Consider the following 22,179-nt stretch of genomic DNA (forward strand, 5'->3'; position numbering starts at 1 on the left):
TTATTTGAACTTCTAGAAACCTGAGTGACCATAGTGTGCATCCATTTTCAAATGACCATGTCCATGCTCAAGTTACTAAGCTTTAACCCCTCTTAATAGTGCGATCACTACAAAACTATAAAACCTATACTAACCTAAGTGTCCTTCTCAACCTTGTGACACTTAGGACTAGAAAGATCCTTAGCCTTGACATAAAATTGAGTTGAATACCGAGATCGCCTTTTTGAATAATGAAATTTGAGGGGCCTCTTTTGACATATGACCAAATGAGCGATAATGATCTTTTAAGCTGCACAAACTCATTAGTCACAATAATGGTTGTCATTAATCACCGAAACATACCTTGAGGGCCTAGATGCTTACAATCTCCCCCTTTTTGGTGATTGATGACAACACAAACATAAATAACGAGAGAGCGAGAAAGATAAAGCAGGATAAACACAAGCAAACTCGAAAAGAAGGACCAAAAAGCTCAACGGCTCAAACGAAATTCATAGATATGTCTCAAAGCACGGCATACTCAAGCGACAAACGTACATATCCATGAACTAACACCAAAAGAGATACAAAGAATCAAAAGAATCAAAGTCCTGATAACTACGAGCTCTCTCTAGCTCTACCCTCCCCCTAACTCTGGTGCTCCCCCTAACACCTCTCCCCCTTTGGCATCAAAGCACCAAAAGGCGAGCTACGGGTCGTGCTGTCGTGGTACGGCGACGAAGCGGTCCGGGTCGTCGTCGTCGGACGGAGAACTCTCACCCTCGGTGACAGACGGAAGCTGCTGGTCTGGGTCTGAGCTCACTGGGGGAGTAACTGTCGTGGAGGCTCTCGTGCTGGCACTGCCTGGTAGAGGATCCGTAGAAGTCGTAACCGGGTCAGCAGAAGAAGTATCAATATCTGAAGAGGTGACTGCTGAGGCTGCCGGCTGCGTCGACTGTGGAAGCAGGGACTCCTCTACTGCTCCTCCCCCTGAAGGTGCTGCCTGAAGTGAGGAGGGGAGGGCGACCGACTGAACCGCTGGCGGTGAGTCCTGAAAGAGTGTGGTCGCCGGCAGTGGTGAAAAGAGCGGACGACCGGCAGACCCAAAGAGTGCTGACATCGAGAACGTGGTCTCCGGTGTCGCTGAGGTAGCTGGAGCTGCAGTAGGGGCTAGAGGAGGAGGAGCTGGTGTGACGGCAAGCTGAGGTGCTCCAACACCCTGAAGGCCTGACTGTCCTGGCTGCTGCGGGGCGAGTCCGGTGTGAGAGTAAAGCTGTGAGATCATCCCGAACATCGCCATCATCCCCTGCTGCATCTGCTGAAACTGAGCGTCTGTCCTCTGTGAAACTCTGTCGATAAGCCCGACAAAACGCTCCTCGGTCGCAGCCCGCTCTCGGGCGGCCTCTCTCTGTATAGCAGCAATCTGGGCCTCATGGGCTCTCCTGGCCTCCTCCTGAGCAAGCCTGTCCTCTCTCTGCTGGGTCACGAGCTGCTGTAGTAGTGAAGTGAGCTCGGACGGCTGAGTCACCTGAGACTCAGAGACTGTAGCAGCTGCTGAAGTCGGAGGTGCTGACTGTCCTGAACCTCCTGCCTCGTGATCGTGACTGGCTGGGGCAGCTGAAGGAAAGTACTCAACGTCGTCGGAGGAGTCTGACTCAAGCTCAGACCAGTGAATCTCATCATCTCCCCCGGGAAGCTGTGCCTCTGCTGCTAGAAGTGCCTCATCCTCCTCTGCCACTCGTGCCTGAACCTCCGGTGACAGTCGAGCCATCGCTGCTCTATCTGCGTGTCTGCCCCTCCTCCTGTCCTGTGGAGCTGTGGGTCGGTAGACAGGGAACCTGGGAGCCTCGTCGTGACGGTAAGGAGCACTGATGGGTGACTCTGCTGGCACTATCATAGAGCATATGTAACTGATCCAGTGCGCATAGGGAAACTGTCGCACCACACCCATCCCGTCTGTGATCACATCCTCTATCTCAGCCAGAATAAAGTCAACTATGTCAAACGGCTCGTGAGTGAGGATGTGTAGAAGCAGGAGCTGCTGCAGTCCCGTAAACCCCTCTGGGTAGCCACTCCTCGGTAACAGAGTCCTCCGGAGTGCCATGTGAATAGCGTAAGCCTCTGGGGTCAGCAAGCTCGGCACTCTGGCGTAAGAGGCTGGGAACGGCTGGCGGAAACACTGAGTGATCGCCTCGTGAGAAGGAGCAATCCCGCCAACCATCGCCCTGCGGGGTGGATCTGAGTCCCCGTAAACCCTCTCGTGCAGCGAGACGTCGACCAGGTCAACTCCAAGAATACCAGCAATGGTCGCCCTCGACAAACCAAAGTCCTGCCCTCCAAACATGAAGTGTACAGCTCTGCGCTCGGGGGCTATCCAAGCTGTAGCGTAGAACACTCTGACCCAGTCCTCGATATAACGGTTCTGCTCCATCTCTAGCAGTCTAGGCAGACCTCTGAAATGAGCAAAGTGTGCTCTCACATCTGCTCCCCCTGCGGCTGTCCTCAGTGAGACCCAGTCAAGAACCCTGTGCTGAAAGATCCGGTGGCCCCGCCTCTGGTAGGTCTCGTAGAAACTGGCCTGTAGCAAAGTCCAGAACCTCCTGTCGACTCTGCTGTCTCGGGTCACCGGGAACCAGACCTCCTCGTCAACACTCCACCTGAGTCTCTTGACCTTGGCCGCATTGGCTCGGGTCAAGTTCTGGAGCAGCACACCTGGCTCCAGACGCACAACAGTGTCCATACGGAACACTGCGCGCTCGGCCTCTAGGGCCTCGGCTCTACGAGCTGCTGCAGCTGCAGCTGTGGACCTGCGAGGCTCCTGTGGCTGGTGACCTCCTCGCGTCCTCGGTCCAGTGCGACGCTCGGTCGCTGGTGAAGTCTCTGCTGCTGGGGATGTCTGCCGAGTGCGGCCAGACCGTCGTAGAGTCGGTGACTCCTGTGTGCTCTGCCCCTGAGACTGCTCGGACTGCTCTGCCTCTGAATCTGAATCTGCAGCTGTATCTGATTGATCTGACTCTGCTGCTGCTGCTGTCGCGGCTCTGGTGGCCCTGGCACCTCTCACTCTGCCCATGCCCCTGCCTCTGCCTCTGCCTCTGCCTCTGGGGTCCTCCCTGATCTGAAACGGACGAGCACGGCCTGATGCCTGCTCCTCGGCGGCCTTGGCCACCATCTCGGCCCTCTCGGCCTCCTTCTCTGCACGAGTCCGCTTGCGAGCGGGCTTCTCGACCACAACTTCTTTTCCCTTTCTCTTTTCGCGACCCATCTCGAACAAGCAAATTGTCGAGCACCTGGTGAGCGCTGATCGGGTGCTGCTGCGACGTGGGACTGCAGCTGCGGCGTGGGGCTGCGGCTGCGGCGTGGAGGCGTGGAGCACGGCGGCGCTCGGCAGTGGCGGCGTGGAGCGGCGTGGAGTAGCGTGGAGCGGCGGCGGCGGCGGCTACGCGCGCAGGCGGCGGCGCAGGCGCGCACGGGCGGCGCTGGGCGAGCGCGAGGGCGCGGCGGCGGCGACTTCGTCGTGCAGGCGAGCGGCGGCGCGGATGGCGCACGGCGGCGCGTGGGCTGTGGCGGAGCGGCGACGGTGGTCTTGCAGGCGAGCGGCGGCGCGGATGGCGCACGGCGGTGGTTCGAGATGGAGGGACGCGGGTGAAACAGAGAAGGAAGAGAGGCGGCGGCTCGAGCAAGACTCATATATGACAGACGGGCCCCACGAATTTCCTTAACACCGGTTAATCCGATGACTAGGTTTAGAACACCGGTCGATTTCATCGGTGCAGTTCACCCGACACTCAGCACAAAATCCTTCTGAACGCCGGTTGATCCGACGATACCAAAAGTGTACTCGTCGGTTGATTGATCAAAACACCGGTTGATTGCTAGGTCTGATTTGCATTTACTATCACCGGTTGATCCGATGCTCTGACTTTTGTATACGCCGGTTGAACGCCTGTAACTTGACTGAGCTGAGACAAAACTTAGTAACGCCGGTTAAACCGATGATGATGCTCCATTGAACGTCGGTTTAACCGGTGAAGCCAAAAACCCCACACTCAGCTCACTCTTCTATGCTAAGTCCAATAAACTTATAAAATTCAAATAAACTCAAGTTAATGGACTTGCATAGGCGACTTTACCCCTCAAAATAAATAGGATAGCACACTTGCTTAAGTAAATTTCTTTTCAAACACAAGGAAAAGCCGCAAGAGAGACAAAACGCCAAATAAAATGTATGAGCCATGTCATAGGAATATTGAAGATAGAAAGCTTCAAACTCATCATGACATTGCTCACTAGGCAATAACGCACCTAACACTTTGCTCTTTTCACTTTTCATGAATTAAGATCTTGTATATGAAAACAAGTCTCATTTTCATCAAGTGATCTCCTTTGTGACCCTTACGCATGCAATGATGATGCAAACTACAACCATGCGAAAGTATAGTAAACATGAAGTGCACATCTAGATGACAAGAAATGCATAACAATAAATTAAGATCTACTTGTCAAGTTTGAACCCACGGGAAGCTTCTTCATGATGAGCCTTTCTACAAGCCTAGAGGAAAAAACAAGTGGACCACCACCTCTAGCTAAACCCTTGCTCATCACTATCTTACCATGGTTAGACAAGTGTCCTATATGTATGCATTTTTCTATATGACATGGCAACTTACATGACGTTTGCCGCATCTAACACATTTAGCTCATTTCTTAGCCTAACAAAGGTACTCTCGTCTAAAGGTTTTGTGAATATATCCGCCAATTGCTCCTCGGATCTCACACCTTGAAGGGAAATGTCCCCCTTGGCTTCGTGATCACGCAAGAAGTGATGGCGAATATCAATGTGCTTTGTGCGAGAGTGTTGAACTGGATTCTTGGCAATTTTTACGGCACTTTCATTGTCACAAAGGAGTGGGATCCTATCTAGTTTCACACCAAAGTCCAAAAGGGTTTGCTTCATATATAGGATTTGGGCACAACATGCACCGGCCGCTATATATTCCGCTTCCGCGGTGGACAAAGCCACGGAATTTTGCTTCTTACTCGACCAAGAAACTAGAGAACGCCCAAGCAAGTGGCAACCCCCGGAGGTACTCTTGCGATCCACACGGCTTCCGGCAAAATCCGAATCCGAGTATCCCAAGAGATCTAAACTAGCGCCTTTGGGGTACCACAAGCCTATGCTAGGAGTGTGCTTGAGATACCAAAGGATCCTATTCACAGCCGAAAGGTGTGACTCCTTTGGGTTAGCTTGAAAGCGGGCACACAAGCACACACTAAACATTATATCGGGCCTAGATGCGGTAAGGTAAAGCAAAGACCCTATCATAGAACGATAGAGAGATTGATCAATCGGTTTACCGTCCACATCCAAGTCGAGATGCCCATTGGTTGCCATGGGTGTCTTGATTGGCTTGCACTCATCCATCTTGAACTTCTTCAAGATATCTTTAGTATATTTTTCTTGATGGATGAATGTCCCTTCCTTCATTTGTTTGACTTGAAAACCAAGGAAGAAGGTCAATTCGCCAATCATGGACATCTCGAATTCCCTAGACATCATGGTAGCAAACTCATGGCTTAGTAAATCATTAGTTGAGCCAAAGATAATATCGTCAACATAAATTTGACAAATAAAAAGATCCCCGTTGACGTCTTTTGTGAACAACGTGGTGTCCACCCTCCCGATCTTGAAGCCTTGCATGATTAGGAAGTCACGAAGCCTCTCATACCAAGCCCTTGGAGCTTGTTTGAGCCCATAGAGTGCCTTGTGCAACCTATAAACATGGTTAGGATTCCTCGGATCTTCAAACCCGGGAGGTTGCTCAACATAAACAAGTTCGTTAATAACACCATTTAAGAATGCACTTTTCACATCCATTTGATACAACTTAATGTTATGATGTGAAGAGTAAGCAAGAAGGATACGGATAGCTTCAAGTCTTGCGACCGGAGCAAAAGTTTCACCAAAATCCAAACCTTCGACTTGAGAAAACCCTTTTGCCACAAGTCTTGCTTTGTTGCGTACCACCACCCCATGTTCATCTTGCTTGTTCCGGAAGACCCACTTGGTGCCGATGATGTTCTTGTCTTTTGGAGGAGCTTCGAGGACCCAAACTTCATTGCGGGTGAAGTTGTTCAACTCATCTTGCATGGCCATCACCCAATCCGAGTCCTCAAGCGCTTCCTCTATGCTAGTGGGTTCAATACAAGAAACAAACGAGTGATGTTCGCAAAATGAAGCATGTTTAGAGCGAGTTCTTACTCCCTTTGATGGACTACCAATGATTTGACCAATTGGATGATCCTTGGAGATGCGACCATGCTTCACTAGCGGTACTTGCGTGGATGCTTGTTGGGGTGGATCATGGGTGACTTGTGCTTGTGGTGGAACGTTTTGCTCTTCTTGTTCTTGGACTTGGGGTGTTGGCGTTGGCACATCTTCTTGAGGTTGTGTATCATCTTTTTCTTGATCTTTATCCATTTGGGGCGCCGTGGAGGTGCTTGGTGTAGATGAGGAAGATCCTCCCCCTTGATCATTGTCTTCATGCACCTCTTCCGGCTTGATATCCCCAATGGACATCTTCTTCAAAGCTTCATCAATCTCCTCATCACCTACATTTTCATAGCCAACAACCTCCTCTTGGGAGCCATTAGATTCATCAAACTCCACATCACATGTTTCTTCAACTAACCCGGAGGTTTGATTGAATACTCTATATGCTTTGGAGTTTGATGCATAACCAAGAAAGAAACCTTCATCACATCTACTTTCAAACTTACCGAGCCTTTTCTTCTTATAGATGAAGCATTTGCAACCAAAGACTCGAAAGTATGATATATTTGGTTTCTTCCCGGTGATGAGCTCATATGGAGTTTTCTTGAGGAGTCGGTGAGGATATACTCGGTTGGATGCATGACACGCCGTGTTGATTGCTTCCGCCCAAAACTTCTCGGACGTGCCATAATCATCCAACATTGCTCTAGCTAGGGTGATGAGAGTCTTGTTCTTTCTTTCCACCACTCCATTTTGTTGAGGCGTGTAGGTGGCGGAAAACTCATGCTTGATGCCCTCTTCATCGCACCATTCTTCAATCTTCATGTTCTTGAACTCGGTGCCGTTGTCACTCCGGATCTTCACAATTGGGGAGTTGTACTCCCTTTGAGCTCTTCTTGCAAATGTCTTGAAGAGTTCCGGAGTTTCACCCTTATCGCCTAGAAACATAACCCAAGTGTAACGTGAAAAATCATCAACAATTACTAGGCAATAGAGGTTACCACCAATGCTCTTGTATGTAGTTGGACCAAAGAAATCCATGTGAAGTAGCTCGAGCGGCTTGGAGGTAGACAACATCGTCTTGATAGGATGATGTGTTGCAACTTGCTTCCCGGCTTGACATGCTTTACATAGCTTGTTCTTGTCAAATGTGACGTCCTTCAAGCCGGTGATCATCCCTCTCTTGTGGGCTTTCTTGAGGTTGCTCATGCCAATATGAGCAATTCTTCTATGCCAAAGCCACCCAAGAGAAGACTTGGTGAAGAGGCATGTCATGGTGCTTGTTTGCTTTGAAGAGAAATCCACCAAGTAAATGTTGCCATGCCTAAACCCCGTGAATACCAATGACTTGTCTTTTTCATGAGTTACTACAACACCATTCTTGTCAAAGGCACACGTTAGTCCAAGATCACACAATTGAGCAATGGAAATAAGATTAAAACTAAGTGCTTCTACAAACAAAACATTAGAAATAGATAAATCTTTAGAAATTGCTATTCTACCCAAACCTAAAACTTTTCCCCTTGAGTTATCACCATAGGTGACGTGTTCATGATTGCCGGGGTCTTCAAGGGAGGTGAACATGCTATCATTGCCGGTCATGTGTTGAGAGCAACCGCTATCAAGTACCCAATGTTTTCCACCGGCTTTGTAGTTCACCTACACACATGAGAATTCACTTTTGAGTTTTAGGAACCCAAACAAGCTTTGGGCCTTGCACATGTGTGACAAGAGCTTTTGGGACCCAAAGTTGCTTGGGGAGCTTCTTCTTTGACTCCTTAGTGAGTTTGCCAATGAATTTGGCCTTCACCTTGCCCTTCACTTTACTCAAGAGAAAATGGTTATTTTCAAACATTGAAGAGTAATTCTTGGGTAATTTAGGAAGAGGACGTGATGGTAAAGTGCACTCCCTAGTGTGGTGCCCGGTGACTTGGCAATGTTGGCAATATGATCCAACTTCCTTGATGAAGCTAATCTTGATCTCCGGAGAAGGAGTAGTGCCTTGATTTGGCTCCGGAAATGAACCAAGACCTCTCTTGCCATAGTCACGTGCATTGTTGAAGAGAATTTCCTTGTGGATGTATTCTCCTCTTGAGAGCTTCTCCACACTACTCTTGAGGTTTGCAACTTGATCCATCAATTCCTTTTCCCTAGAAGGTGCAAGCTCGGGCAAAGCATTAGTAGCATTTGCATTAATGAGTAGGTCATCACATGAAGTAGAAACATTGACCTTCTCAATAGTTTCATGAGCAAAGTTCTCAAGACTTGGGTCAATTGCTTCATAGGCAAATTCAAGTTCTTGATACTTGTGAGCCAACTCCCTATGCTCTTGTTTAAGCTTTTTGTGGCTCTCTTCAACTTGCTTAGCAAGTACAAGTGACTCATTGTGCTTTTTGAGCAAGTCATTGTACTTGCCAAGCAAATCGGAGTGGGCAAGCTCTAACTTGGCACGAGTGCTCTCAAGAACCTTGACTTTGCCCTTTTCCCTCTTGATGACGGATGTATACTCATTAATGAGATTAGCAAACTCATTAGGGTCAAGCTCATCATCACTATCATTTTCACTCTCACATACCTTAGAGTTACCTTTGGCCATGAGGCACATTGGAGGTGGAGGTAGTGATGGTTCTTCATTTGTGAGAGCGATGGTGACTATGTCTTCTTCATCACTTGATTCTTCGCTTGATGAGACATCGGTCACCCACTCTTGCTTTTCCACCAAGAAGCTTCTCTTGGTGTGCCCTTTCTTCTTTGGGAAGAGCTTGGTCTTCTTGTCATGGCTCTTTTTCTTCCCAAGTCTCTTGTTTTTGTTCTTCCTTTCTTCTTCTTCATCATCGCTTGAATCATGGCGATGCTTGCTCTTGTGATCCTTGTTTCTTTTGTCCGGCTTGGGGCAATTTGGACGGATGTGACCTTTTTCTCCACAATTGTAGCAAATTTTGTTCTTGACATCCATTGGCCGGAACATTCCCTTCTTAGAGTCAAAGTTGAACCCCTTCTTGTTGATCTTGTCATTCAAGCGGGTGAACTTTCTCATCATAAGAGCAAGCTCTCCATCATCTTCAACATCGGATGAGCTTTCATGATTATCATCTTCTTCATTGCTTGAGCTTGAATCTTGCTTGATCATCTTGAGCTTGCGGGCTTTGTTTGCCTTGGTCTTTAGAGCAATTGATTTGCTTGAAGTTGGCTCTTCGGTCATACCAAGGATACTCATTTCATGGGCGCGAATTTCGCCCACAAGCTCTCCCACTTCCATTGTATCAAGATTCTCCTTTTGAAGCATAGCATTGATAATGTTGTACTTGGGCTTCGGAAGGAGCATGAGAATCTTGCGGTTGATGGAGCCACTGTCAATTTTGGAAACTTCAAGAGCATTAATGTCCTTGACAATGACATTCAAGCGAGAGTACATATCATTGCAATTTTCATGAGCTAGCATTTTAAAGGAATCATACTTAGCTCTAAACAAGTGATATTTTTGTTCACGGACTTTTGTGGAGCCTTCATGAATTTCAATTAGCTCTTTCCATATATCACTTGCTAAGTCCATGCCATTTACTCTAGCAAAGACTTCCTCACTAATGGCTTCGAAAATTGCATTTCTAGCCTTTGCATTCCATTTTAATTGCTCGGCGGTGGGAGTTCCGGTGAATCCGGTCTTAGTGGCCAACCACACTTCGGGGGCAATCGCATCAAGGTATGCGGCCATGCGAACTTTCCAATAAGCAAAGTTCTTGCCCTCGAAGTGAGGCGGCGAACCACCCATCTTGGCCATAGCTCTAGGCGGTGAAGCCTAATGATCCAAAAGAGCAACGAGGCTCTGATACCAATTGTAAGGATCGATGGACCAAGAGGGGGGGTGAATTGGGCCTTTTTCAAATTCTAAAACAAAGTAAAGCAACCTTAACCTATGCAATGCTAGTAGGGCACCAATTCACCAACCGGATAACTAAGCTTCAAACACAAGCTAAGAGAGCTAAAACAAAGTAAAGCCTATCAAGGTAGAGCTAAGTTATGATCTCTAAGTCAAGCACATGAGTAAATTGCATGAAAGAAAATGCTTGAATAAAAGGAATGGACAAGAGACAACCGGATTTTTTTCCCGTGGTATCGATGTGTTGGCACACACCCCTAATCCACGTTGTGACACTCACAAAGAGTATTGTCACCTCCCAAGTCACCGAGACGAGGGCGCTCACTAAGAGTCTCCGTTCACCATCCCGGCGTGGTGGAGATCAAGCCACGTACAATCTTCTTCTCCGGGCTCCCACAATCCTTGGCAAGCTCCGCGAGAAAACACCTCGATCACCAAGATCGCCTAGGTGATGCCAATCACCAAGAGTAACAAGCTAAGGCCTTCACTTGAGCAAGAACCGATCACCAAGAGCGGATGCACACTAGCTTCTCTCTACTCAAGTCCTTAATCTTGCTTCTTGATTGATTGAATGCACAAGTATGTGAATGATGAAGCTCAAGGTGGCTCTTGACTATGGTATGAGTGTTTGGATGTTGCCTGGTGTCAAGAGTGGGCGAAATGACCCATTGGAGGGGTATATATAGGCAGCTCACACAAATAGAGCCGTTGGAGAAAAGCTGCCAGAAAACTGCGTAGCGCCGGTTAATCCGACGTACCCCCCATTGTCATCGTCGGTTTAACCGGTGAATGTAAACTGCCTCTTCTGAAAACTAGCCGTTACAACTGGGGCAGATTAACCGACGTAGCATCGGTTTAACCGGTGAGTGTAGTTGTCCACTGAACCACTGAAAAATCAAGTCTCTGGACAACTGCACCGACGTTAACTCAAACCTATCGTCGGTTTAACCGGTGAGTACAACTTTTGAATTCCTCTGAAAAAACCATCTCACTGGTCAATTGCACCGACGTCTTGATTCAAACAGCGTCGGTTAATCCGGTGAATAGAACTTGAATTTCCCTGGAAAAACCAACTCTGGACCAATGCACCGACGTTAAATTCAAACACGTCGGTTTAACTGGTGTATTGAATTTGTCCAGACTCTGCTGACTTCGTTTAACCGACGTATGGAAAATTGAGAGCGTCGGTTAAACCGGTGTATAGACTTTTTCTGATTTTGTCTTTTCTGATTTGAGTCTTGAATGAAATCCAAATATTCTTGAGATATAGTTTGAGAACCACTTATTTGAACTTCTAGAAACCTGAGTGACCATAGTGTGCATCCATTTTCAAATGACCATGTCCATGCTCAAGTTACTAAGCTTTAACCCCTCTTAATAGTGCGATCACTACAAAACTATAAAACCTATACTAACCTAAGTGTCCTTCTCAACCTTGTGACACTTAGGACTAGAAAGATCCTTAGCCTTGACATAAAATTGAGTTGAATACCGAGATCGCCTTTTTGAATAATGAAATTTGAGGGGCCTCTTTTGACATATGACCAAATGAGCGATAATGATCTTTTAAGCTGCACAAACTCATTAGTCACAATAATGGTTGTCATTAATCACCGAAACATACCTTGAGGGCCTAGATGCTTACAGCCGGAACACCGATGTCTCGTCCTGCTGGCATCCTCGAGGCCTGCACTCCAAACAATCATCTATAGTAGGCAATCGGCTCATGCCGGAATTCCAGCAATACCTGAAGAACGGGCAGTGCCAGTGGTCGCGTATAGCCTGGCGTCTCCCCAGTGTCCTCCCTGTGCGGTGCTCGTACTCGTCTTCTTCCGATTCGTATCGGCGGCGTAGCTGGTACTGGTACTGGTATTTTTCCAGAAGCCGATTAGAAGCTGGAAGCTGGTTGCGGATGTGACACACTTGCTCTTCAGTTACATGTCGCTGTTCCAGCTCACGTTCATCTTGCGGCCGTTTGCCAGAAGCGGCCTCTCTCCTCTGCTTGTTATGGCGGCGAGTGGGTCCCACCATGTTGATCTGGAATGCCAAGTCCTGGCCCTCGGATCCGAAAGCTGACAGCTCCACCACGTTAGCTTGCGGGGAGGGCTTGGTGTCAACCTTCATCGTGTGTTGAGCCAGGATTAATCGGCCTTGCTCGATAGCCGATTGTATCTGACGACGTAGCTCCTTGCATTCACCCGTAGAATGAGTGAACGAGTGGTGCCATTTGCAGTACAACCTCCCCTGCAGCTCTTGTGCCGTCGGTAGCTTGTGATTTTCTGGAAGCTTCAGCTGTTTCTCTTTGAGGAGCAGATCGAATATCTGCTCTGCTTTAGTCACGTCGAAGTCGAAGCCCTTCACAAGTCCCTGCTATTTGACCCACTTGCACGGGACAGGGTTTGCCCCCCGAGTCCACTCTGCCACGGCCACTTCCTGCTCTTCACCAGAGTCATCAGATTCATCCGCCTGAGCCATGTTTACATGGCGCTTGAACTTGTCCTGGTACATTTTAGGATGGTAATGCTCGTGTGCTGTAAGCTTCTGCACCAGATGCGCCAGAGACGTGAACTCCAACTGAAAAGCCGCATCCTTGATCGGCTTAGCAAGTCCCAGAATAGCCAGATCGACTGCCTCCTTCTCTGTGATGCGCGACGAGTAGCATCGGTTCTTGACTTCTCTGAAATGATGTATATACTCCGACACAGTCTCCCCTCGCTTTTGCCTGACCTGGGCGAGGTCGGCAATTCCAGCTTCAGCAGCCTCCGAATGGTACTGGGTATGGAATTGATCTTCAAGCTGCCTCCAAGTCCGAATCGAATCCGGAGCCAGTGATGCGTACCATCCAAAAGCTGGGCCTGTAAGGGACTGGCCGAAGAATCGGACCCTCAACGGATCCGACACTGAGATCATCCCAAGCTGCGTTAAGTATCGGCTCACATGCTCGATGGAGCTGGCTCCCTCTGACCCGTTGAACTTGGTGAACTCAGGAAGCCGATACTTAGGTGGCAGTGGGATCAAGTCATAGTCGCTTGGATACGGCTTGGAATAGCCGATTGCTTTCCTCTTGGGCAGGATGCCGAACTGGTCTCTCAGTATTGCACTGACCTGCTCCACACTAAGAATTCCTGGGGCCGATGGCTCAGCACTCGGCCCAGTAGCGTACTTTGCCAGCCACGCTTGTTTTTCTACATCTGCTCCAGAAGCTCCTGGGTTTACCATTTACACCGAGCGTGCTGGACTGACGCTGTTAGGAATGTAGGCGCACGTGTAGCCGTGCGGAATCTCATTGGGTGGCTCGGTGAGGAACTGGCCTTCTCCAGGATCACCGCCTATCTTGTGGACGACGTAGATCGGCGAGCTCTGTGGTCTGGGAGCTGCAAATGAGAATGGCAGTTGCGGCCTAGAATGCGGCGCAGCTTCCTTTGTGTGACTCCCCAGGGTTGGCCCCGATGGAGAGTACTGGTTCTTGATTATCTCCTGGATGACGCGATGCGCCATGCGCTCGAGTTCGTTCATCAGGCTCTGAGAGTGCCGATGAAGCGCATGGGCCACCATGTAGTTCATCTCCTGACGCAGGGCTCTGGTGCGCTCTTCAGATGGTACAGACATATCTACATTGTCAAGAGCGCCTTCTGGTGAGAACCCCTTCCACCTGATGCCATGGTTGCGAGTCTTCTCAAAAGAGCCGATGAGATCGGCTTCCAGCAGAGCTTTGATCTCATCATACTTCTTCTTGTGTTCAGGAGGAAGCTCTTCATACGTGACGGGCTTGGGAGCGGGTTCTTGATCTTGAGCTCCAGTCATCGTTGTAGTGGACGTTTTTACCGAGAGTGGTCCCACCAGGCGTGCCATAATGTGTTGTCAGTCGAAACCCACCGGCGAGCAGCAACGGGCAACACGAAGAGCCGGGAGGTTGCTGGGGCGCTGGCAGGCACTGCTCCCTCGTCGACGGCCCGCAATTCCGTCACGCGCCCGGAGGATGTGTGAAAACCGGGCGTGCCACCTGACCTATACCCGATCAGGAGGGTGCAGACGTGCTCCAAACAGTTTCCTGCATACAAAGACACGTGTAAATGTAAGTCCGAGCCGTGGTCGGCTCCCCGGGACGACTCTTGCATCGGCTTTAAAGAGCCGATCGAGTCCCGGTGTCAGATGGAATCTGATTGTATCCAGATATGATAAATAAAGCAAATAACTATAAAACTGCTTCAATTAACCCTAATTGATCTAATCCACGATGGTAACAGTTTCACTGCTAGATCGGAACATCCTACACGTGACTAGGCCTAATGAACACAACAGACAACTAAACCACAACCCAAAACAGAGGCCTAAGAACTAGCAAGAGCCGATTTCCGGAACAATCCCTATCAAGGCTAAGATAAAGCGTCTATTATACCACCGGATCATCCAATCCGTTTGCAATGCCTAACCTAGCAGATATTACACCAACTCTTAAGATAAGAGAAAACCATAACAGATCAGATCTACTAGACATAAAAGAAGCAGGGTGTTGCCTCTGTGCAACTAGTTCTATGCGACAAGAACTAGCATGAGATTGAAACGTGATTGCACAGAGACAACATGATATTCGTAGATAATAAGCAACGAAGCATAACAGATCTACTAAAAGTCATGCTACGAACATCAGGATAACTAGTACTACTCGCCATAAAAAACGCTTCAGTACGAGTAATACTAAGGTAAAAGCAAGAACAATACTGCCCTGATCGCAAGAAGCGATCAGGGCAGCATGACACTTATTTGGATGAAACCCTAGGATTAGGGGTGGCGATGCGCCGAGAATTGTTGTTTGCGAGACGTGATGACGCCCTCCTTTACGAATAACAAAGGATACATATTTATAGTCCGGAGACTTGGGAAACAATCTAAACTAATCTTGTCCCGATCGGACTCTATCTCTAACTTTGAACTAAATCTAAAGATACATGGCCCATGTGGCCCAGATGCTCACGCAGGAGCCGATTTACAAGTTTTCTTTAGTCTTCTGCTTTAAGCCCATCTTGATTCGTATTAATTTATGGCGATAACATTAGTACATCATACAAGCGATTTATAAAAATTTTACATTTTGCGTTTTTTCATCTAAACACAGCCCCCATTCACTTCGAACCAGTCAACTGAGGGCACTGCACTCATCCTACCTGTTCATGCACGCCGAATGGATAGAATCATAGAATCGCTTCGGCCTCAACCCACCCAAATTTTATTCAAACGGTTGGCTGTCACGTCAAAAACTGTGATGAATCAACCATCCGTACCTCGTCACCATTCTCTTCATCGGCCACCACGTTTCAGATTTGGTTCGAAACTTCGAATGAACCTTTTTTTTGTGATTTTCCACCAATTATCCCAACAAATAAGGGTGGCTTTTGCAAAAAATAGTACATGTCTATCTTTCCATTTGGGAAGCAATCAACATCCCTCGACTAAATAGCGCTAAAACACTTCCCCCCTCCCGTCGCGCACCGACGTCAACGGGGACTTGTCACCGGCGGCGGTGAGAAGACCCCAGAACCCGCCCTCTAGATTTTCCTTCCCTCCCTCCGGCCGCAATGGATCTCTGGACGAGGGCGCGGGCGTTCGCCGGCGAGGCGTCGAAGCGGTCGCAGGAGCTGTCCGCGGAGGCGGCCAAGCGCTCCTCGGCGCTGGTCTCGGAGACGGCGAAAAAGTCCAAGGAGATCTTCTCCGAGACCGCCTCCAAGTCCCTGGAGATCGCCGCGGAGGCCACCAAGCAGGCCGACCTCCTCGCCGGCCAGATCAAGCACCTCGCCTCCGACCTCCCCGTGCCCTCGATCCCGCCCATCCCCGCGATCCCGCCCATCCCCTCCGGCGCCGCGTCGGAGCCCGACGCTGCGGAGCTCGAGCGATACGGGATCACCGAAGACCTCCGCGACTTCGTCAAGGGCATGACCATAAGCACTTTCCGCGACTTTCCCCTGCAAGGTGCGGCGTTTTGGGCGGGTTTAGAGAATTCGAGGCTTTGAAGCATCTGATCGGGGATTTATGGTCCTGCAGATGAGCCGGAGATGTCAGATGTGCCCACAGTGTCGAATGTGCGTCAGGATCTGAACGAGTGGCAGGCCAAGCACGCCACACTAGTCCTCTCGGCAGTCAAGGTTTTGTCATCATCTACTTATTTTCATTCACTATACAATGCTTGATGCATTTGTTTCCTTGGGGATTTTGTGTGTGTTGGGGTTGATAGGTTAGTGAACAATCCAAGTATGAAAGGGTAATACGGTATAATATTTGCTAGTATGATTAGGTGTGCTTATATTGACTATAAGATCATAAATGTTGTAGCATGCTGTGCTTATGACATTCGGACGTATGGAGTAACCAAACTGCACATGTCATTGCGACAGTAAAACATTCACACATCATCATTGTGATGCTTAATTGAATATTGATTTGGACTCGAGGTAAATGTCATATAGGGTATTTATATTCCCTCCTTTGGATGAAGGAATGAAGTTGAACATAACTGGGTATGTTGGCAAACAAAAAGTGGCAACTGCCTATAGATAAAATGCTAGTAACCATGAAATTAGGATCTTCAATAGTGAAGACAACAACATAGCCTTTATCTTCAATAGTGAATACAAGACATAAAAATGTGTAGGCTCATCCAAAGGTTGTTTGTGTTCATCTTTGTGGAATTTGGATCTATCTTCCCAGAGCATCAGCATACAATTATGGTTGTCCTTAGAATCTGTAGGGAGTTGTAACTTGGGAGATACTGTGTTAAGTAACTTGGTGTTAAACGTGCGCTATCTAAAATTTTGGCAGTTACCATTTTCATACTGAATTGAGCTGGCTTCTTAATTCTTATCTAGTAAGATGTCCTAAAAGATTTTGACCACCAGTCTCTTTAGTATAACTTGACCTCTGCTCTGAACTTGCTTGCTGTTAATACGATTCCTGTGTACGGGTTGTTTTTTGGTGTTAACTTGTAATGCGGATCAGCAAAGATCTCTACTCTCTGACCACCTAATGTTATATTTCTACTAATTAGTTCCATCTTAAGTTCAGGAAATATCAAAGTTCAGATATGAACTATGTCCAAGATACATGAAAGAACGCAAATTCTGGCGGGTGTATTTTTTGCTAGTAAACAGCTACACAGCCCCGTAAGTTTTATTCTCTCTCCTTGTCAACCACTGCCGTGTAATCTTAATATGTGTTTACTGTTTTTTTCCCAACCTGTGCATGATGCACTATCTTTAGTAGACTGGTGAGTGCTTGTCCTAATTTATATAAACTGAATGGGCTTATTTACAGGAGTTATGTTCCCTTTTTATGAACTCTTGCACATTGAAATCATGTACTAGATGCTGGATGGTTTTGTTGTTTACTCTTCATGCCACACTTTGACACTTGTCCAAGGAATTTATAGAATTTTATTTGGATTGATCTAGTCATGACTTTTATTTGTGACATTAAAATAGATGATGACTATTACATCTGTAGCAGAAATTATTGTTTATGGCATAATCTACAGTTTTTGGTTCTGCTGCTCTGGTTTTGGGTTTGAGCATTTAGTTGTGCCTTTGCATTTATTATCGCATTTGATTGCTTCAATTTTCACATAAATGGTTGATTTGGAGATGCTGCTTATATAAGCCTTTATGTTAGTTATGACTTAATTCTTCTGCACATTAACGTTTTGACTGACTTTAATATGATCTGATCAGCTTTGAGAATAAATATTTTGAGGAGCTGAAAGTGAAAGCAGAGGAAGAGAAAAAGGATTCCCAGAAGGAAGCATCCCAGTCCCAGGCCTCACAAGCTACAACTGCAGAACAGAAAGACACAAAAACCCCAAGCAAAACATCTACGTCAACGAATCCAGAACATGATCTAGATGTATTTCTGCTGGGAGATCTGGGCAGTGACGATGAGGGCCCTGGTATACTACACTTATTTGGACCTCATACAGCTCATGAGTTTCTATATTCTTCAATTCTTGCAGATGACAGTTTTTGTTTGATTGATCGCTTTCAGATGTTGGTGATGATGGGCTAGATGATGACTTTGATAAGATTGATGCTACCTCAGTAAGTACACATGTTCCCTTAGGAAAGCAATTACTGTATCCACTAGGCATAACCATGATTTAGTTGCATACAGCATTTGAGAAAACACATCTATACCATCTAGAATGTGGAGGTGGAGTGTGACGTGTTGTTATTGCACTATTGCTGTAAATATGGAGCATCGTTGTCATTCCATGGAATGTGTACACGTTCCTTGACATGCTATTGTGGACGACTTTGCTTGACACGTTTAGGAAAGTGAGATAACTGGTTTTGTTTGCTGTTATTTTGTTTTTGCTGACAACAATGCTGCTCACTTCTGCAGGGATTGGAAAGTGACGACGATGACAAAAACCCAGCAGCAGGAAAGGCAGAAGATGCAAAGTAGTTGCCAGAGACAAGTTGGATTGTACGCGATGGTTTCACGGTTCAAGTGATAGCGAACTTTTAGAATTCCAAATGATATTGTACATTAGTTGGTCGCACGCCATCTGTTCATTTGTTATCTCCCAATGAAGCAATGCCATCCTATTGCAACTTTCGGTTTTTGACCAAACTCTAGAAATCTGTACTATGGTGGTGACTCTTTTTCTTGTCAATGCGATCTGGATACAACCTCCAACCTCCATTCTGTAATATAAGACATTCTAGTAATTTTAGAACAAATTAAGGGAGAGAATAAAAGACAAAACATTCTAGTAATTTTAGGACAAAATAAGGGGGAGAGAATAAAAGACAAAACATTCTAGTAATTTTAGGACAAAATAAGGGAGAGAGAAAAGGACGCATTAGCTCTATAACAGCTTTTAATATACTAGCTATAATTAAAATTGTTCCTAAAACTAAGCTGCTAGGGAAAGAATAAAAAAGGTAAGTATGTAGCTAAGAGCTATGGAGAATTAAATGATTTTTCTTTAATATTTGTTCAAAACTTCTATGAGTGCTTTAATTATGAATCTTTTCCGGGGCGGAGGGAGTAGGTCGATATTCTTTGTAGCCTGGTGAATTGAATTTTAGCATGCTGTGTCTTCTCGCGTTCAAACTGAATTTTAATGAATAACCTAGCTTTACAGCGAAATTAAATCCCGGAGGCACTGCACTGAATTTCGCTCGTATAGTGTTTTCTATTATATTTTTTTTTGTGACTGGAGGGTCGGCCAGAGCGAGCCAACCCTATTGTTTTCCACAAATTACGCCGGCCATATGTCTTGATAGCCATACAGCACCCATCAATCTAGGATGGATGTGGCATACATAGCCAACCGGCCCTTTATAATTTCTCTCGTGCCATCTCACTCCTATTTCAACACCCAGCTCGCCTCGGCTGCGCCTCGCCTCCCCGATGTGGGATTATTCCAAAGGTGCAACTGGAGATGTCGGCTGCGCGGCCTTCTGGGCCTCGTACTCAAGGTGGTGGTGCACGTGCAGGAAAGAAATGAGAAGAACCAGCCCATGACTGGTTTTAGGAAGGCAAAAGTCTATTTTACCTCCTCCAACTATCACCAAAGTTTGGTTTTCCTCCTACAACTATAAAACCGGGTATTTCACCTCCCTCAACTTTTCAAACCGTCCATTTTACCTCCCTCGAGCGGTTTTGAAGACTGTTTGTTACAGTAACCGTAGTTTTGTCTTTTTTTTTAAAAAAAAAATTCAGTTGAATCTTTAAAAAATCATAGTAAATCACAAAAAAAATCATAAAATAGAAAATCTAATTTTGTTGGACTCCACATGAGTAGATATACGCAGTGAATATATTATATGGTATACTTTAGTACAATTTTTTTACTGTAACTTTAGATATATACTTTTCTGTAATTAATTTATAGCTACAGTTTTCGTCGTCCCATTATGGTGAAATTTTTATGGTGGGCTAATCATTATATGATTGAGCTATAGTAAAAATTTTATGATTATTAGATAATGTATGACTGAGTTATAGATTTATCTATAGATTCGTCTAGATTTTTCTATAGATTTATCTAGTTTATATAGATAAATCTATAGATCAGTCAAACATGATCTAATAATCATAAAATTTTTACTACAGCTCAATCATATAATGATTAGCTCACCATAAAAATTTCACCATAGTGGGACGACGAAAACTGTAGCTATAAATTAATTACAGAAAAGTATATATCTAAAGTTACAGTAAAAAAATTGTACTAAAGTATACCATATAATATATTCACTGCGTATATCTACTCATGTGGAGTCCAACAAAATTGGATTTTCTATTTTATGATTTTTTTTGTGATTTACTATGATTTTTTAAAGATTCAACTGAAATTTTTTTTTAAAAAAAAAGACAAAACTACGGTTACTGTAGCAAACAGTCTTCAAAACCGCTCGAGGGAGGTAAAATGGACGGTTTGAAAAGTTGAGGGAGGTGAAATACCCGGTTTTATAGTTGTAGGAGGAAAACCAAACTTTGGTGATAGTTGGAGGAGGTAAAATAGACTTTTGCCTTTTAGGAATACGCAGCCTATATAGCCCGCTACACTGGTGCGAGTACAAGACACGGCCCACGGGCCACGATCCGCTTCATCAATCAGCACTCCATCCATGATCATTATCTTTCCTTTTTATCTTTTTGGAGGTGTCCATCTATCTTCCTGAGAGCAGCGGCCCATCCATTTTTTCCTCTCTTTTTTTTTTCTCACTCGCAATGAGCTCCCGGGGTGCAACGGCTCGTATACTATCAAGCTTTCTTTATTCACTCGGTCTTGTTTAACTCCTGTCTCACGTTCACGTGGATTTGGAAATGGTGGAATCTTCACAAGCTATCAACTGGGCTCGGATGCGGACAGCTCGTGAGCCACGGACATGGAACTGGAAGGAGGGGTCCCACCCAGGCTGGTCGCCTGGCCTGGCCTTGCTTTGTTTGGTTCTTGCGTTATCATTTTTTCAGTGGACCAGCCTCAACGCAACTGCGCTGCAGTTTTTGGCTTCTTGCAGCTGAAGTCTGAACTCGGCTGAAGTCCTGCGATGTCCGGCTCGGTCCTTTGAAGTTGAAGCTTACTCTGAAGATTTTCCAGCATGATCCAGCCAAAAGCGATCGTAATTTTAATCCCAAGTTGGCAGATGTACTTGTATGCGCGCAGCTCTGGTGAATCTGTGGTCTGTCAGCTGCCTTTATCCTTAAAGCGGCGGACGCCTTGCATGTGAAACCTCTTGCGGCGCGGGGTGAAGGGTGGTGGTGTAGTGCTCGTCTGTGCATTGCCTCTGACTCCTCTTAGCTAGGTAATCAGCCAAGAAATAAAATTGCTATACCGAGTATGATAGGTGTATATACTTCAAAAAAAGGAGTATGGTAGGTGTAGTTCACAGACGCTTCGTGCTATCGATCCTTTATTCCTTTTACACAAAGTGATGCAGGGACAGCATGATACATTCACGTCAGGCGGATCACTAATCAGTGATCGCTAACAGCGTCTGAAACCTGACATGTGACTTTGATCCCGTGTGGATCGTTAGCTAAAGTTTAGTATGTGATAAAGTTAGCTAACCCAACTAAAATTTAGCGGCTAAGTTGTAGCACATGTCTAACTATAGCTAAAATTAAACTAAATAAATGAGAAAAAATTTTGTTATCAACATTAGCTCTTCTCTTCTAACTAAAGTTTGGTAGAGTTTAGACATATTTTGTTTCAAAAAAAAAGCTTAGACATATTCTTAAGATTTGATTAAAGTTTAACTGATATATTAGCACTTATATATTTGGATAAAGTAGTGCTAAAGTTTAGTAACAATTTAATGTATTAACAATTGGATCAAACGGAGCTTTAGTCTCGTCTAATTACCTCCGTATCTAACTAACAAGTATTCCTGGGAGTGGATTGGGTCAAATCCAATGTCCAATTGGATTTAAGCACTTGGATTAGTTGGATTTGGACTTAATTGGATTTGGACATTCACTGATTTGCAAGTCTATTAGCGTTGGATACCATAGGACAAAAATAATGGATAATCCAACTTGAATTGGACTTCCC

The 22,179-nt window shown here is 46.1% G+C and overlaps 1 protein-coding gene and 1 non-coding gene across 2 annotated transcripts; one reads left to right on the forward strand and one right to left on the reverse strand.

Moving 5' to 3' along the window:
• The first annotated feature begins 15,440 nt into the window (after positions 1–15,440).
• Positions 15,441–18,815, forward strand: LOC120657099. The gene is made up of 6 exons (XM_039935350.1): positions 15,441–16,094; positions 16,167–16,267; positions 17,184–17,281; positions 17,846–18,060; positions 18,156–18,208; positions 18,513–18,815. Exons 1-6 carry the CDS (start codon positions 15,704–15,706, stop codon positions 18,573–18,575), a joined length of 921 nt encoding a protein of 306 aa, XP_039791284.1. The 5' UTR covers positions 15,441–15,703; the 3' UTR covers positions 18,576–18,815.
• A 518-nt stretch (positions 18,816–19,333) lies between these two features.
• On the reverse strand, positions 19,334–19,461 carry LOC120657890. Its single transcript, XR_005668422.1, has one exon. It is a non-coding gene; the product is annotated as a U11 spliceosomal RNA (small nuclear RNA).
• Between the last annotated feature and the right edge of the window lie 2,718 nt (positions 19,462–22,179).

This window comes from Panicum virgatum, chromosome 1N (assembly GCF_016808335.1).
Source record: "Panicum virgatum strain AP13 chromosome 1N, P.virgatum_v5, whole genome shotgun sequence".
NCBI lineage: Eukaryota > Viridiplantae > Streptophyta > Magnoliopsida > Poales > Poaceae > Panicum > Panicum virgatum.